This window comes from Lynx rufus, unplaced genomic scaffold (genome assembly GCF_022079265.1).
Source record: "Lynx rufus isolate CCGP_SWC_20201006 ecotype Redwood Valley unplaced genomic scaffold, mLynRuf1.p SCAF_4, whole genome shotgun sequence".
NCBI classification, from domain to species: domain Eukaryota; kingdom Metazoa; phylum Chordata; class Mammalia; order Carnivora; family Felidae; genus Lynx; species Lynx rufus.
Window position 1 is genome coordinate 127,213,237 of NW_025814856.1, and position 25,380 is coordinate 127,238,616.

The window sequence follows — 25,380 nt, forward strand, 5'->3', positions numbered from 1 at the left end:
ACACTGTTCAGTGTGGCTTCACTCAGGAGGCCTTCCCTGCCCCAGCCCCAGACTAGGTTACCCATCCCCCTGCACCCCTTTGTAAGTACTTTCAGCACTCTGTGCTTTTCTTTTGGAGCACTTGGCATGTTTGTAGTGAAATGACCACTGGTATAGTCAGTTCGTCCGTGGGAGTGGCCCCACTGAATTGTCAACTGCATGACAGCAGGGCAAAGCCCCATCTTGCCCACTGCTGTTAATCACTGTGGTCTGGCCCCGGGTTTTCTGGGAGGATGAGTGAGTGAAAGCATACGCAGCAAGCAAGCCAGAGAATAAATGTGTAAGAAGGATTCAGAGAAGGTGTTGGGGGTCCAGCAGCATTTCTGGAGAAGGGTTTCAAGGAGGGAGCAGGCACCAGTACCATGCAGTGGCTAGAGGTGGAGAAAGATGGGTTCTAGAAAGAGTGGAAGCAGATCCGGGGAAAGAGAATGTGATTGGTCTTTTAAGAGCACAGGTGAGTGAATTGGTTTTGGAAAAGTGGCCTAGGAGCTCTTCTGACTGGCAAGGATAGGAAAGAAGATGGAATGAACCATAAGAAAGAGGAGGCCATGCAGTAAATGGGCATCATGGCTCAAGGTCAGCTGGGCTTTGGTTTTTCAAACTGAGTGTCCACAGAAAACAGATATCCGACTTGAGAAACAAAGTGATAGTCCTATTTTGCATCCCCACCAAGCCACCCAAGAGTCTCCCCGGAGAGCCCTCCTCGCTGAGTCCAGTTAAGGAAACCTCAGATGTCTGCCATGTAAAGTTGAAGTCTTCACCTAAGTGGCATTCCTCATCAGATATCATGTTCTGATTCAGTGCTTCTTAAAGTAAGGTTCCCAGTCTGGCAGCACCTGCCTCTCCTGGGAACTTGTTGGAAATGCAAATTCTCAGGCTCCCTCTCAGACCTACTTAAATGGAAAACTCCAGGCTGGGGTCCCAGTCTGTTTTAACACTACAGCTCAAGAACTACTGTGCTAACTGCAAAACACAAGCCAGCGCTTCTTGGAAATTAACTCACTCCACTGACATTTATGCAGGAGCCTCCAAGAGCAGGGATGTCTGTTTTCTTCCTGCCTGCTCCCTGGAAGACATTTTGAAGTTGTCAACTTAAAACCTACTTTGGAATTCCCTGAGAACTGGGCTGATAAAGTCCGAGTTATCCAGCAGTTTCTGCAGGGATCCCAGGCAGCTTTCTGGGCCTGACTCCACCACACAGGAGGCTCTGAGCCAGCTAGTAAGGGGTGAGGGGAAGAGAGAGGGCAGGGGAGGGGACCTCTCGGTCTCCCTGAATTCAGCATTTTAAATTAAAGACAGTTAAGAACTGGAGGGGGCTGAATTGCAGGCTGGAGGATAAGGTTTCACACTCAGCAGCTGGAATTCATAGTGGTGGTGTCTGGGACCTATTGCTTTGAAGATACGGGGTGAGATGCTGTTGTTTAACAAAAACCAGTCGCAGCCCACTAGCCGCTGTCCTCACTGTGACTCGGCACCCTGCTGGGACACCAAGCTCCTAGTGCATCTTGGGATTCCTGGGAGATAAAAGTTCAGCAGTGGTGGCTGCTGCTGTTACTTTTAAGGGACTTAACTTTTTAGCTGCAGTTTGTAGAACGGACACCCAGCAGCAAACATTAATTGCTAGAGAGATAGAGGGGGTTTTCTCCCCTTCATAATTCAGAGGGACAGATATCCAGAGACCAGCCAGATCCCCGCACATCTGAAGCTGAATCTAGAAACCAGAGGTTGAAGTTTTACAGGGAACCAAGGCTCTCAGCAAAGAGTAAGTGCCATTTGTCCCTGCATTGCGATACTCAACTTTTGAAGGCTTGTAGATGTGACATTTTGGGAGCCTGGGATTTGTGTTCCAGTTTGTTCTGCCCTGTTGAGTGCAGTGTTGTGGTTAGATCCTGGGGAGCCATGACTGGCTCCATTCCCTGATGTTGGGGTTATTCCCAGGTGGGAGGCCAGAGCAGGCAAGTACGTGTGATGCCCCTCAGGAGCACCCTCTCCCCTTCTGGAAAACCGGTGGCTTCCCTGCAGACTGCAGACCTATGTCCAATCTAACTAAATTTTTTGCATTTCGCACACTTGTATAGCTACCTCTTCTGCTGCTTCCAAAACCATGGGGAAGATGGGAGCCCTCAGTTCTGGTTCTGGTTTACCCATATGATTTTGAGCCAACAAGTAAATGTTTCCAAATACACTTTTTATACTCTTTCTCCAGTAAGTAGGCTTTCATCATACTTCTTCCAGCTGTTATGCCCCTATGCAAAACTTTTTTTGGGCAAAATATTGATAGTAGTTATTTACCAAGAATTTTTGGGAATTTAAAATCCCTGTATATTCCTGTCCTAGTGTCTCCAGAGAAATAGATCCAATTAACAAAGGAGAGGAAGGAGAGAAATGGTTTCAGAACTTCCACTAGGGTCTAGAGGTTTGGTTGTTCCTTGATTACCCTGCACAGGGCTGCTGAGCCCCACCCCCCATCCCTATACCAGGCCTTCCAATGTGACTCACAGGTGCTGGAAGACATTTCCTTGGGACTGCCCCCTTCCCTCGCCATCACTCACTGGCTCTGATGAAAGAAAATTAAAATGTTCAGTTTCTCTGATAGTCAAATAAATGTAAATTTAAACAGCTTAATAACAGCTTTTCCATCTATTGGATTAGGGAGTTTTTACATAAATTATACAGGGTAAGGGAGTGGGTCATAAAACTGCTAGTAGAAGTCTAAATCTGCCAAGCAATTTTGCAAAAGTTATTTAAAATCTTAAAAATACACATAGCCCTTGACCTCCTGGGAATTTATTGTTTGAAACAGCTAAAGTTATGCAGAAAGTAGTATGTTCAGAATTGTTCACCAAGTGATAATTAGAATAGTGAAAAAAATTGAAACAGCTGCTGGGGTGGAAAAAATTTTATTCTACCCTTCTAGGTTCTTCAGCTGATCTAATAATTAAGTTGACATAAAATAGATTAATAGGAGAAAAACAACATTTTAATTTCACACCAATGAGAGCCCCATAAAAATACGAGACCCAAGGGCAAGTCTGGCAATTGAGGCTTATATGCCATCCTGAGCTAAGGAATGGGCTAGGGACCTGGGGCTTCAAAGGGGAGGAGGGTGATTCACAGACCGAAGGATGCAGGACAAAAACAGGTGTTTGATAATTAGCTGTTTGCTCTGCCCTACAGATGGGTCATTCACATGAAAAGTTATCTGCGGTAATAACTCTCTTTCTGGACCAGGCTCCATATCTAAATTCTTTTTGGTAGTTAAGGGAAAAGTAAAAGTTTTTCTTGAATCTGCTGACTCTTGATAGCCTTTAGCTCAAAACAATCCACATGCCAAAGTGGCACACTGTCGGCCAAGCTATTCTCACTGTGACAGCTTTTATGTCCAGCAAAAATTATTAAGTATAGCATATATATATTTATATCTCTTTATATGTCTCCATTAAAATTACATCAAATAATACTTAATGATATGAAATCATGGCAATTCATAATAATGACAATAATTTATAATGTAATGGTAATTTAAAAATAATAGAAACAGCATGGACAATATAGTCCCAATTTCACAAAATGTATGTATTCATTTTGTTCAAGTCTAAATGGATATACATGAAGAAATTAATGGTAATTCCTAGGTAGTAGGATTATGGTTATTGTTTCTTTTCTCTCTCTCTTTTTGTATTTTTCTAAATTTTTTCAATAAATATGTGCTTTGTAAATGACTTCTTTAAAAACATAAAATAAAAGATTCCTGTGAAATATGCCCTCATAATTGCTGCTTTAAACAACTCCCTGCTCAAAGAATCTTACTGGCTGGTTTGCATTACAAGGAGGGATGACTGTTTGCTTTTTAAGCTGATTAATGAGGCCATTGCTTCTGACAAAACCCAGGGGTGAATTTTGTCTGGCCTAAAAGGAAGAGGAGCCTTGCTAAGAGGTGAAAGGTTAACACTGAAGCCAGATGAAAAATTTTGGCTGGAGCCTTAAGTTGGAATCACAGACCCTGCATTGTGTTAGATGATTTTCTAATTTCTAGTATGTTCTTGAAAGGGGAATTTTTTTTCTCTTGAACATTCAGTTAAGCACTCTTTCTTTTTCCCAGTAACTAAGTTCTTATGACGATGCCAGTGCATAGTTGAAAACAGCAGCAAATAAGCCTCCTTGGGCATACCACTCTGGTGGGTTCTAAGACATTGTCAGTGGGCTGACACGGCCATGAGAAAAGCCCGTGTCCTTTGGTTTTGAAGTGCACCAAGAGGAATCATTTATACCGAGTACTGTGTGAAGATAGCACTCTTTTCCTGGCTGAAAATATGTGATCAAATGTGAAGTTGAGCTTTAGAAATATTCATTTCATGGTGGCTTGATGGAAACATTAAAAGGTGGAGGAGTTGAAGCTGGGGTGGGCGGGGAGAATGGTGATTTAGCCCAAGGTGAGAGGGCCTTTGGTTAATGAAAGCTTCCCAGGGAGCGTTGAGAAAGGCCTGGAGAGCAGGCCTTCATACCAAGGGATCTTCAGTAGAGTCCAAGGGTGGGCTTTCACACTGGGCTCTAGGAGTCTGCAGGGAGTGGTTCAGTTGAAAATGAGAGGAATTACTTTGAAGCCAGCCTTTGTGTGAAATACCAGACAAATCATGGGGTGGTAGCTTACTTTGAAATGTGTTAAAAAATAATAATAAAAGGTGGGTGGGTGGATGGTTGGAAGGACAGATGTGTGATAAAGCGAATAGAGTGAAAATGCTAACAATTATAAAATGTGGGTGATAGGTGTTTGCTGTAGAGTTCTCTGAATATTCCTGAAGGTTCGAAAATTTTCATAATGAAAATATAGGAGCAAAAAGAGCAACTAGTTGGCAAAACCTAAACTTGTGGGCATTTACAGAAAAAACTAGGTAACAAGGAATCCCCCGTGAATCCCAAAATACAAGAAGGGTGGGGACCAAAAAAAACCCCCAAACCTATAATTATTGACATGATAGCTGGCCAGTACTCATTAAAAAAAAAGAAAAGAAAAGAAAAAGAAAAGTGTGTGTGTGTGTGTGTGTGTGTGTGTGTGTGTGTGTTGCTTACTTCCATCCTCACAGGATTTGATTCATATAAGGAAATACATATAATGCAAAAAAGATTATGGTGCCCCTGGGTGGCTCAGTTGGTTAAGCATCTGACTTTGGCTTAGGTCATGATCTCGCAGTTCATGGGTTTGAGCCCTGTGTCAGACTCTGCTGTCAGCTCAGAGACTGGAGCCTGCATTGTTCAGATTCTGTGTCTCCCTCTCTCTCTGTTCCTCCTCCACTCACACTCTGTCTGTCTGTCTCTCTGTCTCTCAAAAATAAAACATTAAAAAAAAATTTAAATGTTGGAAGGAAGCTTTGTGAATGGAAAGGGAAGACAAGATCACCCTTCAAAGTATATCCCACATGCTTCTGAAGGAGCTGCTAGGGGAAGACTGCAGGAAACTCATTTTATCTGATTACTGCTTTTACCTTCCCCCAGTGAAAGCCAAGGAGCAACCAAAGAGGATTTAGGAAAAGCAACTGGAGAGGAGTGTGGTGAAAAGTACTTCTTTCTGAAGGAAAACCTCTTCAAATGATATCTGCAGCATTTTCTGAATGGTCTTGGTCAGATGGCTCCTTCTTGGGCAGAAGTGTATTGAAATAAATTAAGGAGGAAGGTATGAGTTCCAAGAAATCCCCAGGTCATTTGGATTAGAGAAGGAACAGTACCAATTTGAGAGCTCCCTTGGTTTAGGGACATCTGGGCCTGCATTATCGTAACCACGTGGGGTAAGAATGACCCAACAAGAACCTCATCCAAGTTCTAAGGCTCCATCATTAACCAGTTGGATGTGACACCAGTGTGGGAATTTGGAATGAAATCAAGAGGTACCAGTCAGGGCCCCGAGCCCTGGGTTTGAATGATGGCTTCGCTCCAGCAGAGCTCTAAAGCAGAGCTTATGACGCCAGGTCTTTGCGATGGGCAGACAAACTGGGGGTGTTTGTGGGGCACCTGGCTCTGTGCACGACAGATGGCAGGCTAAGAAGAAAGTTTTTTCCTTTCTCCTTTAATCCTCTGTCCTGATAATGAACCTATTACTGTACCTCAGTTCTTAAAGAAATAATAAAAGTAGTTGATAATTTTTCTCAGTTTGAGGGAAAAGTTTCACTCTTCAATTTAAAATAACTTAACATTTAATTTCTTTTCAACATTTTTATACAATTTTATCTTTGCGGGGGGGGGGTTCTAGTCGTTACCCTTTTGTCAAGAGACTTGCATCCTATGTGACTGTTAGGGCTTTGAGCAAGTTTAAGAGCCAATTCTATAGTATATGTTTTACTTATTATCTGTGTATCTTTTTGTTTTCGGTTTAGAGGATGAAGGAGAACAAAACTATGTGGTCTACTCAGCTCAAGAAGAGTTATGGCGTCCTTTGTACTTCTTTGAGGGAGAGTGGCCTGGATTGATCTGGAATTATAGTGCTATTAAAGAATTTAATCAAATTGTTCAATAATAACAATAGGGAAACTGCAATGGCAGTGTTAAAGGGCCTCGCATTATTAAATCCGAATTTAGCAACTCCATCTTTATGGGAACATTTCCAGGTTGTTGCTCAATCATTTAGAACTTGTTTAAGTGGCTAAAATACCAGTTTGGTTTTTAGGAATGAAATGAAAGCTTTAGATTCGTATTAGTTCTAAGGAAGATGAGAATTGTGTACTAGGTCATCTCCATCTCAGTTCAGATCAATATTAATAGCTTTCATTTATCAAGTACCTATTATATACTAGAAGGCAACATTTTACAATCGCTGCCATTTCATTGAATCCTTGTGATGACCCCATTAACTAGTTAGAATCATTATCCCGATTTTACAGATGAGAAAAAATCCAGTGTCTGATCCAGGTCATCTCATGGGATAAGTGTTCCTGATTTCCTCCCAGCACACTGGCCACTTGCTACTCCTTTACCCCCCTTTAATTTTTATAAACTCATCACCACTAGGCACATTACATAATTACGTAATTTATTACATATTCAATCTATCATAAATATAATAGAAATACTGATTTGTTGCAGATCCCTCCTCACCAATGATGTGCCGGAGCTGGTGTGAGATGGTGTGCCCTTCCCGTCTCTGTGTTTAGTCATGTCAAGTTGGTGGCCTGAAATGGGCTCTGATGGTAGTATTTACACCATGGGAATTGGCAAATGCTATGGCTCCCCAGGCCCCACTCCCCTAGGGCCAGGGGCTAATCATATGCCAGCAGACCACCACTCCTTACCCCTCAGTAGATGGAAGCATCATGAGAGTAAAGATTTTGTTTTGTTCATTGCTCTATCTCTGCTGCCCAGAAACGTGCCTGGCACACAGTAGGTGCTCAGTAAACATTTGTCGAATGAATAAAAAGTGGAGAGCACTTTTAAATCATACAGACCTGGGTGCAATTCCCTGCCCTCGTGTGGATTTTTCACAAGACACCGAATCTCTCTGAAGCTATAAAATAGGAGTTGAAATCCCTGAGTCTTCAGTTGAGGGTAAAACATCCCAAAGCCAGGAGTAAAAAAACATAATATTGTAGCATTACAAGCCAAGTCAATCCCTGAATACTCTTTAGCTTTGGAGTCTGCAGTTTGTCACAGCTATGGCTACCATAGCTTTGAGGTCTAAGGAAACTTTGAGGTCTAAGGAAAATAACGTGGTAAAGGCTTAGTGCCATACCTGACATCTGGAAGACATTCCATTAACGACATCCCTTTCTCCTGTTCATTGATTCTGTCAACATTTCAGTCTGTTCCTGTGTCTTTTCTTCCAAATTCCCCATGAATAAAATTGCCCAGTCTACTGTAGCTTTTTCTCGTGCCGTGAAACCATGCTATTAACTTTCTAATGTGCTCTCCTGTGGGGCTTCAGACCTTAGATAGGTTAAATGTTTCAACCTTTTAAAAAGTGGCATTAAGTAGGCAGTTTGCTGCTGAGAAAAAAGCGCAGGTATGGAAAAGTGATTCCCAGTCTCCAGTTGGGAGCCAACCTCACTTCCACTGTTAGCTTGTCCAGTCTTGGGTCTGATCATCTTCAGCTGTTTTCAGTTAAAATCAGGCTTCCTCACTTCTGGCCATCCCACTGGTTTGTGCTTGAAGAGATTTCTGGAAGGTACTATCCTGATTCTATCCTGTGGGCACCCTGCCAGGTTCTCAGAAGCCCTGAAGCCTGAAGCTCTGGGAGCCCTGAAGAGCCAGATCTGACTGAGGGAGATGGGTGTCTTTTGAATAGTTTTCCCCACGTGGGGCATGAAGAACCCTGCAGTTTGAGGAAGAGCCAGTCTTTCCATTTACTGAGCAAGCCAATTGCTAAAAACAAGAGACTAGACATTATCCTGCCCTTCAGAGACCCATCTCTGGAAGGTTTGGCTGAGATAGCCATTATGACACAGAAAAATAACAAAAACTCGCAGGCCAGCAAAAACTGAGAAGGACTGACAAATGGCAGAATCTCGGAGGCCTCAACCAATGCTGGTCTCAGGGAGCCTTTCTGGGACATTGCTTATGACACAAAGGGTCACCAAGAGGAGACCCCTCCTCACCACCCCCCCACCCCTGCCTGAAAAAAAGTGAGAAAGTAATTTATACCTTATTCATCATTAGTTCCTGACTCATGCACTCAAAGCAAATTCCAACTGGTTAGCCTTTCTTTGCCATCCTCAGTTACTGGCCTCGTATGTGGGCCCTTGTAGAGCCATCTCTTTGGGTTTTTTTCCCCCATTGCCAAGTAGAGAAGGAAAACATCAGACTATGACCAGATGGGAGATAGGGGGAAACTGGCATGAATTCAGTGCATTCTAGTAAATCTACTCCCCAAAAGCAAAGTGCTACAGGCAAGGTGCCCTGACAGCTGCACATGCTGGCAGACAGGATGCTTCCGATCTTGGATTGATTGAGAGTCTCAGAGGAGGAGGTGAACCTCACTAGAGTGAAGGTCCTGAGCTGGCTGGGAGCTATGCCCTCAGCCAGTCCCCTTCCATAGCAGGTCTGAGGAGGAGATTCATCCTTTACACAGAGGGGCAGAAAACAGAACCATTGTCAGTCTGCTCATAATGTCTGTTGAAAATCAATCACCGGTCAGGACAAACTTCTCCTTATTTATGGATGAATAAGACAAAAAAGGACTTTGTGGAGAAGTCCGGCAGAACAGAATAAAGACAGCAGCTTCGGAAGACCCAGAAAATCATCTATAGCAGGCCACAAAATACAGTTTTGGGGAAATGTGTGGCATCCTTAGCATACTCCAAAAAGACATGGCCTCTCTCGAACAGGGGCAGAAAAACATAAGGAAAGTATGTGTTGATGGGAAAGGGCAACAGAAATAAAGTTTTAAAAAGTGATGGAGTAAATAAGGAAAGGGTTTGGAGGAAACAAAATCCAACAACAGGAGTATAAAGAGTATTAATGTGTGGTAGGCTGCATAATGACCCCCAAAAGATAGCCATGTCCTAATTCCTGGAACCTGTAAATGTTGTTACCTTATGGGGCAAAAAAAGACTTTCCAGATGTGATTAAGTTAAGGATCTTGAAAGATGGGGAGATTACACTGAATTGTCCTAAGTGCAGTCACAAATGTCCTTAAGAGACAAGCAGGGGGACATTTGATAGAAGAGAAGGCAAGTGGTCATGGAGATGGAGACACATCACGGACGCTGGCGACCATCGGAAGCTGGAAGAGGCAAAGAATACATGCCCCTCTAGAGCCTCCAGAGGGATTGGGGCTGCTCTGACCCCTTGATTTCTGTTTAGTAATACTGATTTGAGATTTCTGGCCTCCAGAACGGTGAGAGAAGAAATGTGTGTGGTGTTAAGTCACTAACTTTGTGACAATTTGTTAGAGCAGCCCCAGAAAACTAATACAAGTGCTATGGGAAATCAAATCAGTGATGTGAGTTATGGGGGGGAAATACTTTGAGAAATCATTCTGGAAAATACAAGAAAGAAAAAGAAAAAGAAGAGACAAGGTTATAGATGTGGAAAACCAAACCGATAGCCCATATTTAGATTGTTGGTGTTGGTGATTACAGAGATCAGTGATCTGGCATTAGCTACCTCCCAGAGCTACTTAGAGACTGGGTGTGAGAATCAGGCGCTGGCTCACCACATTCTGAACATTGTCATGGAAAAGAGGCCCCCATCTGGGCATAGCCTGGGAAACACAGGGAATAACAAGGATGAAGGGGGATGGGGAAGTTAACAAGAATCCAAACAGGGAAAAGGGTAACAAAAATCAGGTTGACTTTAGGCTTGTTCTTTGTAATAGAGAATCTATGTCTATGGAAGCTGTTGGAAGATTAGAACGCTGAGAGTTTTGTTTTGTCTTGTTTTGAATTCAGGTATTTTCCCAGCCCCTCTATCACTCCTCCCCAGGTGGGTTCTGTAAATAGGACACATTAAAAGTTCTTCTGATTATCAAGTAAGTTTGCAAACCATCTATGCAGTTTGGGTAGTTATGTTGTAACCCAACAATTTCACACTCAGCTGAGTTGTCTTTTGTGTATGAAGCTGATCAGAAAGACATTCTCGGACATGCAGGGGCTTGGAAAACATATAAACATGTTCCTTTATTATTTTTTTAAATTTATTTTTTATTTTAGAAAGAGAAGAGCATGAGTGGGAGAGAGGGGCAGAGGGAGAGAGAGAGAGAGAAGGAGAGAGAGAGAGAGAGCGTGCGCGTCCAAAGCAGGCTGCATGCTCAGTGCAGAGCCCAACGTGGGCTTGATCCCACAACCCTGGGATCATGACCTGAGCCTAAATCAAGAGCCAAACGCTCAATTGACTGAGCCACCCAGGGGCTCCTACTTTAAAATTTACTTTAAAGATACGTTGTAGAAGTTCGGGAGATAAAACAAAATACTGCTCAGGAAGAGGTAGCACAAGCCCAGGAATCAGTAGACGTAGAGAGCAATTTAAATTATTATTTTAAGTCTGGTTATCAAGCAAATATGAGTGTCAGAAATTGTCCTTAAGAAGAGCTATAGAATGGAACAATGACAAAGTGACCTTGCCCGAGAAGTAAACTGTAGCCTATTGTTAAATGACATCAAAAGGAGAGCAGGAGATAAAGGTTTGTTGCGCTTGTCTGGAAATGGGTTGGTAGCACAAAAAAGCTGTTTCTTTCTTTATTCTGATCTTTAGAGGAGTATTAATAGCTAAAGAAAGGCTCTGTACAATATTAGTACCAATATCCACCACTGATGGTAGTTTACCCTGAGCTAAGCAGTGTGCTAAATACTTCTCCTGTGTCATCTCTGGTCAAGGTCACAGGGGTGGATGCCAGGTCCCTTCCCTGCCTCCCACTTACTATTCTTAAAGTTCCTTAAGCTTGTACACCAGGGAGACTGACTGCAGAGCCCTTCCCTAATCCCCCACACTAATATGAAAACTTAAAGGTACACACTGGGAGATCCAAAAAAAAAAAGTTCTAGAACTACTCAAACCTAGGAAGTAGAAAAGGATCATAAAATAGACCCTGCAAAAATTATCAAGAGATTTAAAAAAAACAGAAAATGTACAGGGTGCTTCCTTTAACTTCAGTGCAGTAGAATTATAGAAAATACAAAATGATAAAATTTGAATCCCAATTACTTAGAGATAGAAAAATACAATCCAAAGAACCGTGGGCTCCAATAAGAGACCCAAATTGCAACTGTAGATTTGGTGGAAGGTAACAAGGAAGGTACATAATGAAATTTGAAGCAAAGATGAATATTTACATAGAGAAAAATTCATGGCTTTTATATAAGAAATATAAATATGAATACCCCACTCAAGAAGGTAAATAGAGAAACAAAAGAAAACAGTAGACATTTGGAGAAAGGAATTAATGAAGGTAAATGTTGACCTACTTAATTAGGAAAAAAAAAGGTAGGATTGATGAATCCTGGAGGTATTTTTTCCAGAAGACCAACAAAGTAGACTGATTTCTCACAAATCTAATTTTTTAAATGAGAAAAAAATATTTACATGCATTAAAGAACCAGGAAGAGGACATAAGCACAGAAGCAGAGGTTGTTTTTAAGTTAAGAGTGATGGTTGGTACCATTCTGTGCTCAAAATCTGAAAATCTGAATGGTTTGGTCAATATTCTAAGAAATTGGTAAGAAATAGAAATTACTGTAATTGATTCAAGCAGTTGAAAACCTAAATAGCACAGAAACCATGAGACTGTCATCAGAGAAGTTTCCTGCCCACCGTTTGGCAGACCACTTTTTTCAGACCTGCCAAGAACAGCTACCCAAGCTAAATACCACATAGATTGATCTGGTGCTGATGTTCTAGTTCAGCGCCTGGCTTTGGAAAGGAAGGATGAGATGGCGAGCAGGTGCTTGGCGGCGACGGGAGGAGATGCTGAAGAGGACATATCTGAGAAAAGCAGTGCCTTCCCTGAGAGCCTGCCTTCTCCCTGCGGCCTGTTCTCACTAATATCCAGAGGCGGATGTCTGCTGTGTTTGCCCAGCCCTGAGCTAATGGTGGAAGAAAATAAAGCATCAGGGAAAACAAGTCTGCGTCTAACATCCATGGCCTCTTCTAAAATTTGATGACCAAGAGAGAGCTCTCCCTTACTTTGTTCAGGGGAAGTTAGTGTGGAGCCTTCCTTCAAAGAAAAAGGAGAAGCATTCAGACAACTGGGTTGACATAGTTTCTGTTCCTAAGTGGCTCCCATGTCCTGTGGGGGGACATGTGGATAGTGAGTTGTCATCACCTGTGGCCACTGGCTGCGATTCCACCTCCTCTCCCGATTCTGCTCTTGGGACCCCTGTCCCTTGCTGGAAGGCCGCCTGCAGTGTCCTTTCTGCTGTCACGGAGATTCAGATGCTGAAGACGCAAGCGGAAACCCGTCCTTCACTTGTCTGGCTCCCTGTCCCAGAGACAATTTGGGCTGGTATGCCGGGTGCAGAGCTCAGGTCTCACTGCCTCCACTCTTGTCCCCACCCTGACCTGACCCGACCCCAAGTCATTCACACCAGAGCCATTTTTATACCTTTATTGGGCATCTTGAGTGTCTTGGGCCCTCTACAACACCACTGCCCTAGCTCATCCCAGGGGCACCTGGTTGGCTCAGTCAGTTAAGCAACTGACTGTTGATATTGGCTCAGGTGGTGATCTCACAGTGGTGGGATTGAGGCCCAAGTCGGGCTCTGCACTGAGCATGGAGCCTGCTTGGAATTCTCTCTCTCCCTCTGCCCCTCCTCTGCTTGCGCTCTGTCTCTCTCTCTCTCTCTCTCTCTCAAACTAAAAAAAAAAAAGGTGCGGTCCAAACTCCTTAAGTGGCTTAACAAACCCTCTAAGCAGGCCTGGCCTCACTTGTTTCTGCAGAATCATCTTTCAGCATCTATCCCACCCTCCCTGCCCCTGTGTTCCCTGGTCTGTGTTCAGTCTTGGGGTGGCGGTGGGCCATGTTCACTCTGTCCCCCGGTTCCTTGGCTCATGCTTTTCCTCCCACTCGACCTCTCAGCCTTGCAAGCCTGTAGGCGTTGGTCTAGAAGTCACTTCCCAGGGACCTGCCAGCTTTGTGTAATGCCCTTCCAAAGGGCCTTCTGGCATCCTTGAGAGTGCTCGTCTCGTGGCTGATGTACATACCTGGTTCCTCCATTACACTCAGGAGTTTGAAGGCAGATGCTGTGCTTGCTCATCATGGAATCCCCAGCGCCCAATAGTGCCTGGTGCATAATACATAACCCTTAAATATTTTATCCATGTGGTGGGTGGATGGCTCCACCATATTATATATCCATCCTTTATGCATTTATCGAATGCTGCTGTGTCTCGTGCACTATCATGTGTCACTTCACAAATGCAGTGGAAACTCAGTGCCAAAATCCTCAGAGAAAGGGAGCTGGAGTGAATTCTTGATTCTGATGCCCCTTCAGGCTATAATCTGTTCTGGCTGCATGAGTTTCTGCATAGTTGGGAGCTGTCCTTTAAGTGTTTTTATAGCACCCATAGAGCTATCTGTCTTTTATCTTATCTGCCTCTTATCTGCCTTTTCGGGACCATCAAGGTTCATTCTGCAGTCCTAAGCCACCCGAGACTGCAGAGGTGCCCTCCAGCTTCTGTCTCTTCAACTTTACTGCTTTTCTTCCCTGCTTTTGGTGTCACCTGGCACTTTCCCCATTGCCACCTCTAGTTCCTTGATAGACCGCACTGTACCAGGCTCTATCCAGCTGAATAAGACCTTGCCCTCAATTACCTTACTCCTCGTAGCTTAGTTAAACAAACATTAATTGCATGCATTCTAGGTCTAAGTGTCGTCTATTTAGACTTCAGAACTTGTCCATAAAGTTGTCATTTTTCTAAGTAAATCGCCACTGCCAGCTGCATTTGTTATTTACCTCTGTTCTCAATGGAGTGCAGAAAAAGAAATTGTATGTCATTCCATCTGATGGGAGCCCTTTTGTTTTCAGAGGATGCTGGCCAAGCCCCAGGCAGCCCAACAGATATGTCCTCTTTAGTCCAGCTCTGCCGGTCCACAGAAGCAGGAGAGTCTCAGGGACACATCTCCCCAGCACATGCCCAAGCAGAATCCTAGCCTCTTTGAGGGCAGAGACAGTATGTGTTCATCTCTGTCACTGTGGTGCCTGGCAGTTTCTGAAATATAGGAGGTATTCAATATACATTCATGGAAGTAGCAAAAGGATAGAAGGAGGGAGAGGAGGAAGAAGGGAGAGAGGGAGGGAGGAATAAAACAGACTGAGAGGGGCACCTGGGTGGCTCAGTCGGTTAAGCATCTGACTTCAGCTCAGGTCATGATCTTGGGATTCGTGGGTTAGAGCCCAGTGTCAGGCTCTGTGCTGACAGCTCGGAGCTTGGAGCCTGCTTCTGATTCTGTGTCTCCCTCTCTCTGCCCCTTCCAAATAAATAAACATTAAGAAAAATTAAAAAAAAAAAACAGACTGAGAGATGAGGCTAAGAAATGCCAGTTGGAGGATTTGGTAAAAGGGTTTGTTGCTCCTTGGTATGAATGACATTTCATCCCAGGGACTATCTGATGTGTTAGAAGAATCTGATACCATAAATACTGAAATAAATACCCCAAACTTGGAGAGTTTCCAATAAAGTAAGAAAAAACATTAGGAATAGTTATATAACAGGAAGCATCTCATATACTCTTAAAGACTACAGCTCTAAGGAGGAAAAAAGCCCCACAGCTCCCTGAAGAAATCCCATGTTACAAGCCGCTGTAGCATTCACTTACTAGCATGTGTTCTTTCTATTTTGAAACTCAAGCCGTATGGATTTGAGTGTCCTTTCACCTTCTCTCCATCTTTTCTCCCCCTGCCCGTAAAGCACTCTCATCTCACGGTGCTGCATTTTAGTAGTGTGGGGATGCCCCTGTTTTTTTCCTGACCCGTCCATATGTTAATACCCTTTGGTATTAGTTTTAGAGTAGATGTTAAATCAGTGTAATCTCATGTGCCAACCTGAGTAGATTGGTTGTGCCTCACTGGAGTGTTGAGAAGGATCCTGAACCTGTGTCTAAGTTAAATGGGGCAGAGTTTATGGAAAGAGGTGGAGAGGGTTGGGGAGGGGCAATAGGCATGCCACATACTTGCCACCCCCATTCAAGAGCAAAGGAAGGCAATGAGAACAGGAATCCTTCAGGCTTTGACTTAAATGAGAATCCATTGATTTTTTTTTTTTTTTGAGCGAGAGTGGTGGGGGAGGGGCAGAGGGAGAGAGAGAGAAACTTAAGCAGACTCCACACTCATTGCAGAGCCCAATGCAGGACTTGATCCCATGACCCTGGGATTATGACCTGAGCTGAAATCAAGAGTTGGACACTCAACTGACTGAGCCACCCAGGCGCCCCTGTTTTAATTTCATTTTCCTGTAGAGCCTGAAACTGTTGATTTTCAGCTCATGTTCTACAGTTGCTTGAGGGCAGTATCTTTGCAAGCAGAGAGGAAGAGAGAGCTGAAGATCTTAACAGTATTTAAACCTTTCCTCTACTCGGTGGATGTCTGATATCTGATCTGGAGTCAGACTTCATAGCCAGGGATAAGGGCAGGAACAAGAGACCACTGAAAAATTTCCTCTGGTAGAAATATTTTCCAGTGCTTATTTCAGAAGCAATTTAAGCTTCTGAAACTTGAGCTGCAACTGGAAATCCCTAACCCAGCATGTAAGTCGCCATCCAAATTGGTGGCCTGGAATTTAGATTCATGTGTTGGGAATCAGAATGTGCTGAGGAGTAGCCAGTGACTTTGACCGGCCACCAGGCACGTCCCATTAATGGCAGGCATTTGCACAGGAATGTTGTGCCTGTCACCAAGGGAAAACACACACAGTATTCTTGTTTGAGGCATTCTGTTTCAGAGGGAGAAACTAAGGCCTGGCCAGTAGATCCAAGCTGGAATGGGTCAGCTGTAATATCGACTGGGCCCTGCTAGTCGGTCAGTGAATGTTCCTTGAGTGCTTTCCACGTGCCAGTGATAGACATTGCAAATGTAGTAGTGAGAAAACCCTCGAGCCCCCAGGTGCCAGGAGCTTCCGTGCTGCTTGGAAAGAGACAAGCAAGCGCACCCCAAGAAATAAATGCTTTAAGAGATCAGCAAGTGCACTGAAGAAAATAAAATGTGATCATCAGGGACACTGCTTGACCTCGGTGTCCAGAGAATGCTGCTTAGAGGACGTGGCCTTCACATCTGGCCCGGAATGACACAATATACCAGCGTCAGTGTTGGAAAGATCTTGCGCAAGACCCAAGCCAGACAAACAACAAAACTAACGTCCAAGAGATGAAGGAGAGTCAGTGTGGTTGGAGCAGAGGGAATGCCCAGAGTCCTCTGAGCTCCTATATTTGCTAAATTGTTAGCAGTGGTCACAGTGTCTTATAAGCTTTAAAACTTTTATTGTGCTTCTTGGAGTTGCTTTTATGTAAACCATTGCATTTGGTTGGATGTGCTTGCTTAGTCATATGGAGATACTGTAAAGAATTCTGGGGGCGCCTGGGTGGCTCAGTCAGTTAAGCATCCGACTTCAGCTCAGGTCATGATCTCACAGCTCCTGGGTTTGAGCCCCGCATCAGGCCTCTGTGCTGACAGCTCAGAGCCTGGAGCCTGCTTCAGGTTCTGTGTCTCCCTCGCTCTCTGCCCCATCCCCCACTTGCACTCTCTATTTCTCTGTCTCTCAAAAATGAATAAATGTTAAAAAAAAATTTAAAAAAAAGAATTCTGTAAATTAAGGTGAATCTTAACATGAGCATGACCCCCTTGGAGGGAGGCTCCTGGTACAGGTGGGCAGTGGGGACATTTCTACTCCGGAGAACCCGTGCAGGTTGGCCGGAGGTAAAGAACACAGTGGCCAGTGGCCATAAACAGATGAGCTCAGTGGGGAGGGAGCGTCATGTACCATCGGAAGCTGGCCCACTCCCTGAACAATCTCAGTGAGCTCTCATGCTTCCTTCCATGTACTGATGAGTCCATGTACTGATGAGTCCTTCCATGTGTCCACAGACATGTCAAAAGCAGCATGCCATGAGGGAAAGATATCTTCCCTGTAAATCCTGCATCCACTTCTGAATTCTCTCATCTGAGTTGCTGGCTACAGCTCTGGCCCCTAAACTGGAAACGGGCGGGTTGTGTACACTCCACACCCCTACTCTATGCTTGGTGCCTTTGCCTCTGCTGTCCCTCTGTGGGTCGCCTTTCTCCCAGGTCAAGGCTAGCCAGACCCTCCTCCAGAAAGCCTTCCTTGTTCTCTGCCAGGGCCAGGCTTCTCTCTGCATCTTGGCCTGTCTACTTGGTACCCTGCACATTGTATTCTGACTGTGGTCTGACTGTGGCCTCCAAGAGGCTGTGAGCTCCTCCTGGGCTGGGACCATGTCCCAGTCCTGGGTACCCTCGGCCACCCACATACTGTAGGGCTTGATCACTGTGTGGTAAACAGATGAGCAGCTGAGCCGTCCATGTTTATAAGCAGCGAATTTAGCTGTTGGCTTGTTATCATCAAAAGGACATCGAGGGAAGACTAATTCTAAACATGGGCAACTGTTTTCTTCTTTATATTCCTCTGAATTTGTTCATATTCCTTACATGAAGCCGCTATCATGATTTTTAGATTTTTTTTGGTGAAATGTACATAACATAAAATTTATTAATTTAACCATGTATAGGCATGCATCTTAGTACATTTATATCAACGTGCAGCCATCACCGCCATCTATCTTCAGAACTTTTTGGACATCCCCGACTGAAACCCTGTACCCACTAAACAACAGCTCCCCTTTCCCTCCTCCCCGGTCCCTGGTAACCACCATTCTACTTTCTGTCTCTTTGAATTTGACTACTCTAGGTATCTGATATAAGTGGAATCATACAATACTTGTCCTTCTGTGTCTGGCTTTTCATTTAGCATAATGTCTTCAAGGTTCCTCTATGTTATAGCATGGGCCAGAATTTCCTTCTTTTTAAGGCTGAATAATAATTCCATTGCATGCAGGGTCACCTGGGTAACTCAGTCAGTTGAGCATCTGACTTCGGCTTTGGTCATGATCTCAAAGTTCATGAGTTTGAGCCCCACATCAGGCTCACTGCTGTCAGCTCAGAGCCTACTTCGGATCTTTCTGCCCCTCCCCTGCTCACATTTGCTCTTAAAAATAGAATAAACATTAAAAAGAAATAATCCTATTGCATGTATACACCATATTTGTTTATCCATGCATCCATTGATGGACATTTCAGTTGTTTCTACCTTTTGGCTGTTGTGACTAATGCCTCTATGAACATGGGTGTGCAAGTATCTGTTCCAGTTCCTATTTTCAACTCTTTTGGGTATGTGCCCAGAAGTGAAATTTCTGGATCATATGATGAAATCAGCTGTACAATTTAGAAATATTTTTAATAGTTCTGAATTGGTTATTTCAATTCAAAGCAGAGGTTGATTTTAGATGGGACTAAGCAGAAATGCAGGCTGACACGTCAAACTTGTTCTCGGGACTTGGCTGATGCTTGGTGACGTGAAATGATTTGTTCTCAAGTGTGGTTTCCATTTTTTCTTGCAGCATCAAGCTTCTAGCTGTGCAGGAACTACTTGACAGAGAGGCCCTGGAAAAGGTAAATACTTTGTTCTTTCTACCCCACGTTCACTAACTTAGAGCGGAGTGCCACACGCAGGAAAAATTCAGCTTCCTGTCACCAGAGACAGCACTTACTGCAGAGTGGCTCTGTTAGTTTGTGTTCTTAACAGTCAGAGAACCATGCAGAATTTTCACCAAAACTCCTCACATTGCTCACATCCTGTTACAAACTCAGCCTTGCAAGGCTCCTTCAGGGTTGTGTGACAGCAGGGACTCGCCATGCAGGCTTTCTGTTCCTCTTAACACCGTGCAATGGGCCAGACTCCATGCTGGCCGCCGCACATCATTTCTGCTTGTGGCTGTTGCCATCTGGGCTTACGGACGGTAGAATGGAGGCCCAGCGAAGTTAGGTAACTTGCCCAAGGAAAATTAGCTAAGTGGCAGAGTAAAGATTTGAACCTCTTGGTTCCATTTCCGAAATCAGTGCTTCTGTTCGGCAGGCAAGTTCACGAGTTTGATCTTTCTAGGCTGTTTGTGAAGATTAGCAAATTCCCTCCCCACCTGAAACTTCGGTTTCACTATGTTCTGGAAGAGATATCCAGTGTCTCAGCTTTCTGTGATCAAGCCAAGCACACATCTGGGGATCCTTTGCCAGTTATGAGTTCAAGTTCTATGCACATGGTGGTGCAGGCTCTGGAAAACAGATTGGGCAAGGCCAAGGGCCAGCCCATGGGCCTCCCAACTCATACCAAGCGGCTCTCCTGGGGCACCTCAGACTCTTCCTCAGTATGTAGCTATGTGCAGTAATTAGAATCTATAATGTTGGGGCGCCTGGGTGGCGCAGTCGGTTGAGCGTCCGACTTCAGCCAGGTCACGATCTCGCGGTCCGGGAGTTCGAGCCCCGCGTTGGGCTCTGGGCTGACGGCTCAGAGCCTGGAGCCTGTTTCCGATTCTGTGTCTCCCTCTCTCTCTGCCCCTCCCCCGTTCATGCTCTGTCTCTCTCTGTCCCAAAAATAAATAAACGTTGAAAAAAAAAATTAAAAAAAAAAAAAAAAGAATCTATAATGTTAACATAAAAGAAAGTGGTTAGAGATATAAACAGTGAAGCAATATTATTGTATTTATAGAATTTTAAATATTTGGATTGGCGGTCAGTCTGCTGGTTGGCATGAAAACAAAGTGTTTAAGCACCAAGCAGTGATGTGAGGGGAGGGGATGCTGAGCTCTGGCTCTGAATATAACATTCCTTCAGCCTCATTTTCATCACAGGGATAATGCTGCCTGCCTGACCTCAGAGAGGCACCACGAGAACCAAATGAGTTGGTGTCGTGGAAGGGCTTTCTAAATGCCAAAGCACTCGACTCATATTAATTCTTAATTACTTGTATTAATTCTTAATAGACATCCAGCCATTAAAACGTATGAGGTCCAGCTCGAAAAGGCATCCTTGGGCCAAATGACAATGTTGGATGTGGATTGTAGATTAGATTAAAGTATTAGATCAACGTGAACTTTTCCCGGAGTCGATGACTAGTACGTGTAAGAGAATGGACTTATTCTTAGGAATTATACACTGGGGTATTTTGGAATCAAGGGGCATGCTGTTTATAACTTATTCTCCAATGATTCAGAACAAAATAGTGGAGATCTATGTGTGCATATGTGAGCCAGAGGGAGAAAGAGCAAGCATAAATGATAAAGCAAATGGGGCAGAGTGCAGGCGGGTGGCCCTTCCGGGTGAAGGAGTATATGAAGATTCTTTGTATATTCTTGAAACCTTGTAAAAGTGCGCTCTCCAAAAACAGTTTTTCTTCTCAGTATTCTCTACAGTTTTTTGTTTGTTTGTTTGTTTGTTTTACTCTTCAGTTAGGGAAACTGCAGAAACCATCCAACAAAGCTCATAAACATGTGGAGTCCGTGTGCTAAGGTGTATCAGTATAATAAAAACACAGGCAATGATTAGGTCTTTAATGCTGTGTTAATATTCAGTTTGGAGAAGCTGCACGGGCAAGCCAATTTGGGGTGCTAACTGCTTGTGGAATATAGCAGAGAAGGGGGTCAGGGCTTGCTGTGGGGGGTAGCAGTGCTGCCCTGAGGGTTAAGTGTTGAGGCTGCTGTGAAGAGGGGTGTATAATGTGCAGCTCAAGCAGCCTGGGCCCAGAGCCTGCCTCCTCCTTCCTCACTGGGGTGTCTTGGGTTAGTAACCCTCTTGTGCTTCAGTTTCTCAGTCTATAACGTGGAAATCTTTATAATCCCCAGTTCACAGAGGTTTTGAAAAGATGAAGTTACGTCAATGTGAAGGACTTAACTCTGCGCCCGGGGCTCAGTGATCCCCATAAGTTACTGGCTACACGCATTATTTCCCCATCTCCTTCCTGTTTCTCACCAAGGCTGATGATGGTTTTGAATTGTTCCCCTATCTCCATACATGACAAGTAGAAAGATTTACAAGATGGTCCAAATATGCACAGAGGCAGGGCGGGAGCCAAGTTCACTTAGTGTCCTTCTTCCTTCCTTCTTTCCTTTGTTCATTCGTTCATTCATTCATTTATACTATGGGCCTCTGTTGAGCTTTCTATGTGCCAGACAAGTAGGAAAGAAACATTGTAAGTTTATTTATTTTTGAGAGAGAGAGAGCCAGGGTGCCAGCCGAGGAGGGCAGAGAGAAGGAGACAGAATCTGAAGCAGGCTCCGGGCTCTGAGCTGTCAGCACAGAGCCCGACGCAGGGCTCGAGCCCACGAACTATGAGATCGTGATCTGAGCCAAAGTGGGACGCTTAACTGACTGAGCCACCCAGGTGCCCCCAAGTAGGAAACATTTTGAGGAAAGTCCAGAAACAGCCAGTTGACACGAGCTTGGTAGTCAGTGGCATTTTGAGTGACACATGGTATATTACCTGCCATGGTACCACCTTGTGCAGCAAGATTGGCCCAGTTCATATGCTGGAATAAGATACGTTCCCAAAGAGCCTTGTGACATATGGATTCTCATCCACCTGGATAAGTTAAAGAACCACCAAGAAGAGTTCTTAGTAAGCGGGAGAGCTTTGCTACTCCAAGTGTGATCTGTAGATCAGCAGCGTCTGAAGCTTATTAGAAAGGCAGAATCTCAGTCTCTACCCAGACACCGGAATCAGTCTGCATTCTTTTTTTTTAGTGTTTATTCCTTTTGAGAGAGAGAGAGAGAAAGAGAGAGAGAGCGCGTGAACGGGGGGAGGGGCAGAGAGAGAAGAGAGAGAATCCCAAGCAGTTTCTGTGCTATCAGTGTGGAGCCCGACATGGGGCTAGATCTCACAACTGTGGTACCATGATCCGAGCTGAAATCAAGAGTCAGACACTTCACTGAGCCACCCAGGCGCCCCCAGAATCAGTCTGCATTCGAACCAGACCCATTGAGTTGTGCGCACCGAAGTCCAAGAAGTTGTCCTGAGGAGAATCATTCATTGTCACCATCTCTGCTATTGACTAGTCCATCTTAATAGAGAACTTCTGAGGTGTCAGACTTTTGCTTCTGTGGCCAATTAAGCTCTGTTTTTTCTTTTCACACCAAAAGAGAATTAAACATCATTCTATTGGTAAGAACCCAGTTTTTATCTTTAGTTTTCCTGCTTCTTCCTTTCATTTAGAAAATAGTCTTAATTTATTTATTTTTATTTTTTTTTAAGTGTTTATTTTTTGAGAGAGAGAGAGAGAGAGTGAGCAGAGGAGGAGTACAGAGAGAAGGGGACACAGAATCGGAAGCAGGCTCCAGGCTCTGAGCTGTCAGCACAGAGCCCGACGTGGGGCTCGAGCCCACGAATTGGGGGATCATGACCTGAGCTGAAGTCAGATGCTTAACCGACTGAGCCACCCAGGCGCCCTGTCTTATTTAATTTGATAGGTAGAGCCAGAAAGGCCTCAGTGAGACACATCCTACAAACCTCAAACCTCTTCGACTATCTTCACCGCTGGGCTTCCAGTGGCAATCTGCTTTTGGGGTTTGCGATTACTGGACTCCTGAGATCCCGCCATGGTGGAACTAGTCACCTCCAGGCACAGTCCCAAGAATGGGAACCCGTTACCTGAATGCCTTTCTCTTGTAAGATGTAAGCTATTGAGGGGTCACTTCCCTCACAGGTACTTGCAGGTTCAATATGACCAGTAAAATAATCATATTATGTAAAACATAATATAAAAGGCAGAAGAGAAGCAGCAGTGTTTTGGAGTGTCCTAGCCAGTAAGATTTCTAGTGCTTTTTCTCCCCAATAGTAGGCATTATGGTCTTTGTATTTTAGCTTCAAATTTGCCTGACTTCTACTTCCCCTGGTTTCAGGTAGAAAGCCTGTCTGTCGTAAAAGTGCCAAGGCTTTCCTGGCTTCTGCAGCACACAGGGCCAGCTCAGGGGAGGCTCTCTTATGGGAGAGCTGAGGTCCCCTCCCAGCCTCGCCCCTATTTGGCTGTTGGACCTGGCAGAGGACCTTCTTTGGATCCCCTTTCTTTACATAAAACTGATCTCTCTGGTTCCTTCCCACCCTAAAACTCTTGGGTTTTATTTTCTCAGTTGATCCCTGATCCCATTGTGAAGAGGGGAAATTCTTTTTCTCATACCCTGTTTTCTAGTATTTTTTCTACTTCCTAGTGGGTTTCGGGGCCTCTATGTTTCATGTGCCCTACTCACCATTAAAACACACTTTCTGGGGAGAAGTGATGGTGAGTTCATGCCCAGTGACCCTTGCACACAGATCAGTAGGCTTCTACTTTTTGCTTCTTCTAATATTGTCTTAAGTGCAGTAGATTGGGGTGGAGGTTGGGGACCCCGGGTAGGATAAGGTCTCTCAATTTCTCTTCTCTAAAGATACTACATTAAGCCATTTCCTGGACAAGTGACAGTCATTTGTCATTTATGTAGAAAATAAGCTATTGGGGCACTTGGGTGACTCACTTGGTTAAGCGTCTGACTCTTGGTTTCAGCTCAGGCCATGATCTCACAGTTTCATGTGTTCAAACCCTGTATCAGGCTCTGTGCTGACAGTGCAGAGCCTGCTTGGGATCTCTCTCCCTCTCTCTCTGCCCCTCCCCTGCTCACACTGTCTCTGTCTCTCTCAAAATTAAATAAATAAATTTAAAACTTAAAAATAAACTTAAAAAAAATCTATAAGCCATACAATTAATAAGCTAAGTTTCTCTACCAATTTTTTGTCTTAAAAAACCTTGGAACCATGGGAAGATTATTTGATTTGCATAAATGTCAGGACATGTGACATTTCTCTGATAAATGTTTTGGATTTAGATGGGCTTTATCATCGAGCATCTATCGGGTGCTAAGAGCAAGGACTTGCTCTGAGAAGGATGCACACCATCCCGTTCTCTGTGTTCTCTTTGCTTTAAGTGTGAGATGCTTTTGTTTTTCTGAACTTAAGGCACACAGATTTGTTTCCCAGGCTCTATAAACAGGCCCATCTAATGCCTTTCAATGTGGCATTGCATGAAAGGAAATAAAAATATTGGTACAGCTTGATTTAGTAAGATCATTTTTCAATGACCCTTTCAAATAGCTTCCTGCAAAGTTGCAAACAATAGCTTGGCCGTTTGCTCCAGCTGGAGTCACCCTCTTACTGGACGGGCCAGAGGGCAGAGCACCGGCCGACCCAACCCAGGATCCAAGTCTGCCTGAAAAGCTGCCTGTGTGAGGCTCAGGCCACCCAGCTCATGACCATTGCCCGTGTTATCCCCATCCCAGCCTCTACAGGCCATGACTCAGCCATTAATCACAAGCTGACCGAGTCCGTGCTGTGTCTCCTGGAACCCTGGTTCCGAGGGTCCATAGACTGGGGTTGAATCCAGCTCTGACATTTACCAGCTAGGAGATCTCTTGGGCAAGTTATTGATCAGACTTGGTTTCTTTTTTAACGTGAGTGGAGATCACAGTAATACCTACCTCACTGAGATTTTTTTATGAGAATTAAACAAGACAGTATATGAGTTAAAAGAGATTTTGTAGGGAGTAAGCATCAGAGCAATGGTAGCTAATGCTGTCCCTGCTACTGATGTCATCCCTGGTGTCGTCGTCGTGATCATCATCATCATCACTGATACCTCTTTCTCCTCCTTTTTGGAGAAGCCCGACTTGAGATTGAGCTGATGGCATTAGAGGATGTTAAAAAAAGGAATTCCCACCTCTGCCCTCTCCCTGTTTGCCAGATTGACCAGGACAAAATGCCCGCTGCTGGATATTTTTCATAGAATTTCAGCTTTGCAGCCTGACTCTGAGTCTAGTTTTCTTACAGGTGCTGTGGATGATCCCC

At 44.3% G+C, this 25,380-nt stretch overlaps 1 protein-coding gene across 1 annotated transcript in view; it reads left to right on the top strand.

Moving 5' to 3' along the window:
* The window catches only part of EEPD1 (endonuclease/exonuclease/phosphatase family domain containing 1), a 112,856-nt gene that overhangs the window by 50,729 nt on the left and 36,747 nt on the right, over window positions 1-25,380 (top strand). Inside the window, exon 3 of the mRNA XM_047095773.1 lies at window positions 19,082-19,133. Coding sequence (XP_046951729.1) covers window positions 19,082-19,133 — 52 coding nt within the window. The remainder of the gene's footprint in view (window positions 1-19,081; window positions 19,134-25,380) is intronic.